The sequence below is a fragment of the Octopus bimaculoides genome, chromosome 22 (assembly GCF_001194135.2).
Source record: "Octopus bimaculoides isolate UCB-OBI-ISO-001 chromosome 22, ASM119413v2, whole genome shotgun sequence".
Lineage (NCBI taxonomy): Eukaryota > Metazoa > Mollusca > Cephalopoda > Octopoda > Octopodidae > Octopus > Octopus bimaculoides.
Window position 1 is genome coordinate 3,878,035 of NC_069002.1, and position 7,060 is coordinate 3,885,094.

General features: G+C 37.7%; 1 protein-coding gene across 1 annotated transcript; it reads right to left on the reverse strand.

Moving 5' to 3' along the window:
• Positions 1-901: 901 nt before the first annotated feature.
• Positions 902-7,052, reverse strand: LOC106867847 (condensin-2 complex subunit D3). The gene has a single exon (XM_014912890.2). The coding sequence runs from the start codon at positions 6,998-7,000 to the stop codon at positions 2,393-2,395; it is 4,608 nt and encodes a 1,535-aa protein (XP_014768376.1). The 5' UTR covers positions 7,001-7,052; the 3' UTR covers positions 902-2,392.
• Between the last annotated feature and the right edge of the window lie 8 nt (positions 7,053-7,060).

The window sequence follows — 7,060 nt, forward strand, 5'->3', positions numbered from 1 at the left end:
GATTGCTTGATCAGTTCAAAATAACAGCCAAATCTCCTTTAAGTAATGATTTAGTCTTTAAAAAAAAATGGTAGGCCACATCATATAATGCAGTCTTGGGTAAAATATGAAGGGATGGTCATGTTTGAAATACCTGAATTCAGGACAGACCTGGGGTTAACATGGTAACTGCCATGGTCTGTTACTAGAACTTATCAGTGATGCTACATATTTTCAGTCACTGCTTAATTACAAGGAAATATAATTTTTTTGCACTTTTATGTGGATATTTTGAAAATACCCCATGGTGACAGTGCTCTGCATAGTTACAGGCTGCCCCTTGGCTAGGCATAGTACCCGTTTAGCCACCTTGCCAGGGACATGCCGAAATCATGGGACTGCAGCATGGTGGATTGTGAGAGCTCAAATGAGTCGTTGATGCTTCTTACATAAATGCTGAGCAGAGGAATCCTAGATCAAAGTCAAGATCACCAGGTTCTAGCAAGAGAATAACTGAAATGCAGCTGTAGGGGTGGTGTCCGTGGTTGTGTAATTAGCTAATGATGAAAGAGTCACTCTGACTCAGACTCCCAATTCAAATTAATAATAATAATAATAATTGGTGGCAGAGAATCATGGGAATCCGTAAAAGCAGCAAAAAGAAAAAAAAAAAGACAATATTTCATAATTAAATTTTAATATTTAGCATTCATGTTATTTAAATATCCTCGAAACCAAGTCAGATATGGAATAAAATATTTTCACAAATTATGAAAATATACCACCAGTGGTGCATATGGCAGTTGTACGAAGTTTGCAATAAGGTGCAGGTGACAGTTACTGTGTTAAACAATAAAAAACATACTCCGACCAATAAACCATCTCAGTTCACGGAAAATAAAAACTTACATTTAAAAGAAAATCAGAAATAGAACATTTATTTACAAAAGAGAAAAACAGTTCATGTTTTAAGTTGACAGGTTAAGAATTAAAGTTTTATGTACATATATATATATATACATTTATAAAGTATATACAAGCATTCTATTTTAAGGTTATTTTTATTTTAACCATTTTCTTTTCAAGCGAGTAAAGTCTTGTATCGGTCCTTTATGTAGACAAATAATTATGTATATGTGAGCATTATCTCTACAGTATGTATTGAACACTCCGATCTCATTCATCCAATATAAACCAATGTATGAATATATATATATCATCATCATCATCATCATTGTTTAACGTCCGCTTTCCATGCTGGCATGGGTTGGACGGTTTGACTGAGGACTGGTGAACCAGAGGCTGCACCAGGCTCAATCTGATCTGGCAAAGTTTCTACATCTGGATGCCCTTCCTAATGCCAACCACTCCGAGAGTGTAGTGGGTGCTTTTAGATTCCACTGGCACGTGAGCAAGTCCGGCAGCACCGGCAACAACCATGCTCAAATGTTGTTTTTCACCTGCCAGTAAAGCGATCACTAGGAATGGTGACGTGATGCTTCCATTCATTTTCCCACAGGCTTCAGACTCAACATGGATGAGGTAGTGCAACCCTGGGTCAAGAGGGTGGCTGCGGGAAGACCCTATGTCTGGCAACAGGACTCTGCACCATTGCCACACAAGCAGGAGAACCCAGTCATGGCTGTCAGACAACTTCTGTGACCACATCACCCCTAACATCTGACCACCTAACTCCCCAGACTGCAACCCCTTAGATTATTATGTGTGAGGCGCAGTTGGACGAAAGACCAACAAAACTCCTTGTAACACCAAAGATAAACTGGAGGCAAGGATTATGGCAGCATTCACCAACAAGGAGACCATCCAGAAGAGTTGCAGGAGATTCCGAAATCGTCTGGAGGCTGTGGTTGAAGCCAATGACGATTTCATTGAATAAATTTACTCTTTAGTATTTCAAGATATTTTTATGTAATTTTGGTAAATATATGTTAAAATGAGATGTCAATGTTATTTTCATTTTTGCATAATTTAGATGACAGTTTATTCACTGCATCCTATATATACATCATACATATATACAATATATACACACACATATATATATACATACACAACTAGATACATGTAAATATATACACACATATATGTACATACACATATTTACATAAATACATGTGTGTGTGTATGTATACATGTTTGTTTATTTGTTTAATGTATGTATGTATATATATATGTATATGCACATACCCACATAAACAGTCTGTTTCAATAGGAAATTTTATATATACATAGCTCTAACAGTGAATCATACATACATATTATATAAGTTTACAACACACCACACTACAATCGTATCACACACACACACATACAAGCAAAAATTTAAGTGGGAATTAATGCAACTAGTTCCATTACTCAATAATTGCTATTGAGAGTTCTATATCTCAGTCTATCAGCTTCGACGTGTCTGGCCTGCAACAGTAGTAGCAGGCTCTTCCATCTTAATGTCATTTTCATCTTCGTCTTCACATTTCAAGGCTGTTAGTCTTGCTGATTTAGTTCTATGCCGTCCGGGGGTAATGTTCCAAACCTTGTTTGCCTCGGAGATCTTTAAAGGAGAAGTGAGGTGGATGACATTCTCGGCATTGTCTTGCAGTGAATTTAAGCTTGTCGACTGCAAAGATGTATTCCTTAAACTGTTTGGTGAGTTGTGGCGAATGGGGGAAGGTGGCGTCATACTAATATTTTGGTCGGAGTGAAATGTGACATTTTTAGACCTGCTGGCAACAAATGGAGTGCTGATAGCACGGTTCAGATAATTCTGTTCGTCTGAACTGTCTCTGACATCCTGTCTTGATTTTGAAGTATTGCTTGTTGAGCTGTCAGAACTCATTCCAAGAGACTGCCTCTTTTCTCCATTAATTTGCTGAAGTCTTTCAATAGATTTTTTCGCAGAATTCAAAATTGCTTTCTTAGATAAGGAAAGGGTTTCTAAATTTCTGCCCAGCTTTTCAGTAGAAACAGGAACTTGGTTTGAGTTACGATTGTTATTCACATCATCAAATTCTTGCTCAGGAGAAGGAGATTTTTGAGCGATTTCTTGTTGTTCTTCATTTTCTTCTTCTTGCTGCTGTTGTTGTTGTTGTTGTTGTTGTTGTTGTTGTTGTTGTTGTTGTTGTTGTTGTTGTTCTTCAAACTTACGTAAATCAAATTCGATTTCATCAGCAAGTTGCTTGTTCGTACCAAGAATCTGTTGAATTTCGCTTTTGAAATCTTTAATGAGTTCTCGGAGATACAACATCAGCTCTTTCAACACTGGAGACCGTTTAGTTTCTAAGACAAGCTTTAGTGATGTAACAATCGGAACTATATTTTCTATCAAATTTTTCTTCATCACTTTTGAAATAAGATTTTTGTTCATTTTTGCAATAACAGCAGCTGCCATTTCCTCTTCATCCATGTTACCTTCATTTTGTTTGTTGACAATTAAAGATATTTTGATTTCTTTACTACCAAGGATGGTTAAAGAATCCTGCAACACTGTAGTTCCGTCTGCATCAAGTTCAATGATTCCATCAACAACGCCTGCAAGGATTTCCTGATTCAGTTTTGCAGATAAGTTGATTTTATGTTCATCGGTCATGTGTTGGAGCATGAAAGTGTAAAGACGCCACCGCAGTTCAAATTTGGATTTTCCACGTAGATCAAGGCTGTTTTTGGTGTTTTGATCTTGGGTGAATCTGTTATACATTGGATGTTTCTGGTAACGATTGAAGTAAAAGATGCATTCAATAAAATGATAGAACATGATGTTTGGATTACGAACCAACAGACAATGAACAAAGCAAAACTCGGAGAACTTTTGCAGTTCTATTTGTTCGTCTAAGTAAGTTGTGATGAAACGATAAAAGAGTGGACCTTTCCATTTCAGATAATCTTCTTGGATGAGCATGGTGAGTAATGTCATGGTTTGTTTCCGGATCAAAGGAGAAACGTCATTGAGACATGTTGCTACCTTGGGAATATACTGATCGACAAGGGTAGTGTATCGTATGCACAGGTCACACAAAATGAAAACCACATTGTTGCGGATCGCTTCTTCGGATGACGTTTCCAATTCTCGTACAAGTGCTGCAACACACTTTTTCGCAAGATCTTCATTCTGAAGGCAGAATTTCCCGAGTGTAATGAAAGCATGCCCTCTCACGCGACTGCTTAACTTGGAACCGGCAAAATGAAGCAAAGTTTCATGATCTTTACTGGACTTTGTTTTAGACAAATTATCCAGACCATTTGTTTGGGAGGCGGCTGATCCTTGGGAACATTTCAATACAAAATCCGAAATGCAAGGAGAAGCAATGATGCTCTGGACTACTAACAAAATATGTTTGATGGGATATGCTGGATGAAGTTGACAAACTTCTCCAAGAGTAAACAAATGACAAATAACTTTTTCTTCATCAACAACAGTGTTTTCTTTTTCAGACAAAATTAATTTGGATAAATATTTATCAGAAGCTTGCAGAATGTCCTGGCATAACGTTTTCAACTTGTTTTTCTCAAATTTATTGTCTTCAGTTAGTTTCTTGATAGTTGCCATGGTTACAGAAATTAAGTCGATAGGAGAACAGAACTGCAACAAACGCTTGCTGAGGTCAGCTACAAGTTTTTGCTTCTCTTCAAAAGGCACTGATTCAGCCACATTCAATAAAACTTTCAAAACATATTTACAAGTTGATGTACTCTCGTTGCCACTGTCTAATGAACAATTTTCTTCCCAAAACTGAACTACAAAAGAGCAATCGAATTTTACTTTTGCAGTCGAAAGTTCTGAAAGCATCATCCATGCTGCATTGTTATGTTCAGTACCAATGTGAGTTTTAAGGACATTGATGTGAAACGCTTTGATCAGCTTCAACCTTGACCACTGGCTAACAGCGCGTTGGAAATATCGCCGAAGACTTTCTTCCTCTTCTCCAGCCATTATTTTTAATAAATTCCATGTTAACTGGTACTGACTTGACAGAGACCTATTGTATGTACACAGATTCTGAAGGAGGACTTCTTCAAGGCACTTCATGCATTTTTCTTGTAAAGTACTTTCACAATCCAAAATCAAAGGTAAAACTCCATTGAGCCAAGCCTTCTGAATGAAATAGCATGTTGGTAAATCAATTAGAAGGGAGCTGAGCGACTGCATAGCTTGCTTCCGAACAGACAAAGACGGGTCTCGGCATCTTTCTTCCAAAATATTTACACCCATTTGGCAGTCATTCTGCAGCAACCGTACAAGACTTTCAAAAGCCTGAAGAGCTGATTTCCTCACAAAAACTTTTTCATCTGATGATCTCCTTTTCAACATTGAAAGAACACCATTATTATCAGAAAGATTATTATCAGCAGGACTAAAATCCAAGTTGACAAACGGTGTCTGTCCAGTGAGGACAATACCTTGATTAGGGGTATTGTTATTTTCAGAGCCTGAAGGAAGAGTGGTACCATTCATTTCTTTCTCACAAGAAATTGGAGTCACATTGTCAGCTTCTACATTTGGAAGACTTTCTAAATTTGAAGGGTTGCTGTCATATTCTTTATTTTGTGGCGTAAACAAACTTTGGCACACATTTACAATTTTTTGATTCCTCGACCCTACACACTGGGAAAAGATTACAATTGCTCTTGAACGGACTGATGAAGAATTGTCGGAACAGCGGTCAACAACGTAACCAATATAATGTTTATGTTTTAAATATTCTTGTAGATCGACAGGAACATCTTCGATTGACTGTATCTCAGCTTTCGAAAGCAACAACGAAAAAATTTCAAGAGCTATCATTCGGTTGTTAGTTTTCGAAGTATTTACCAACACACCAAGCCATTTTATCATTTCGGCATAATTGATTTTGTCAAAAGCGTCCATTATAGTCAAAATAGATTCCGCCACTTTGCTTCTATAATCTGTTTTGTCTGGAGTTTTAATACATAAATGTTGAATTAAAGTCCTAGCAGACTTCATTGCCGAATCTTTGTGCTGACGAAGAATGTCACATACAAATGAAATAGAATTCAGTCGGCATTGAGTGTAGGCAGCAGGAATTGTTTGGGAGAAAACCACTTTGTTGTTGATACCAAGCATTAATATGCTGCTCATTAGTTGTTTGTAAACAATGCTGATGATGGCAGACGAGTTACCTTGAAAGCCGGAACATAATTGTTTTAAGGCAACATACGCCAACTCGACTGGATATTTAGCGGTGGAAGTAGTAAACGAACAGTTAATATGGTTGTCCAAACCTGCGTAGGGACGGATAAGTTCGGCCATAACTTGGACGCTTTTGTGAATTGAAGAATCGGATCCACGCAAAGAAAAATTCTGAACAAGTTGAATAAAAGCTTTTAGCGCACTAACCAAGGCTTTCTGTAGAATGATGTTATCTTGCGGAGAAAGTTCTTCTCCGTCACTTTCTTCGCTTCCATTGTCCCCGTCATCATCATCCATCTCGACCGAAGTATTTCTATTCAATCTACGATTTTTCGCGCGGATATTCTTCTGAGAATTCTTTTGTGAGAGTTTACGTTTTCTGTTGGCGCCGGCGCTCGACGTCCACCTACGCAAAACGTCCAGGCACAAGTTTAATAACATCGGATTAAAAATTTTAAAAGCGCCACTACCAGAAATGGATACGAGTTGGAAATAATTACAAGAAGCCAACAGACCTGCATGTCTTTTTGTTGCACCCACTTTGGTTTTGGAAGAAGCAGATTCTATCAAATATGCCAGATAAGCGATGAAATGTTTATAGGAAACATTACTTTCGACTAGAACCGTCCAAAAACTAACCTCGTTTGTTTCTCTGTTTATCCAGCGATCGAGAGAAGATTGAAGTTTAAGCAGATCTTCGATGTAGAAGTTGTTCTCTTCTAAATCAATTATCAAGTCTTCCGGAACAGAGTCTAATTCAACAAAATCTTTTTCCCATGCCGACTTTACCCAGCTATCTTCCAGTTGATCAAGAGGCAAATCGTTTAGAATCGCGATAATTTGTTCGATGCCCGCCATAGTTTGAATTTCAGCCTCGTTTTCAGATAACCGAACCGCTCGCTTTCCTTTCCTTTCGAT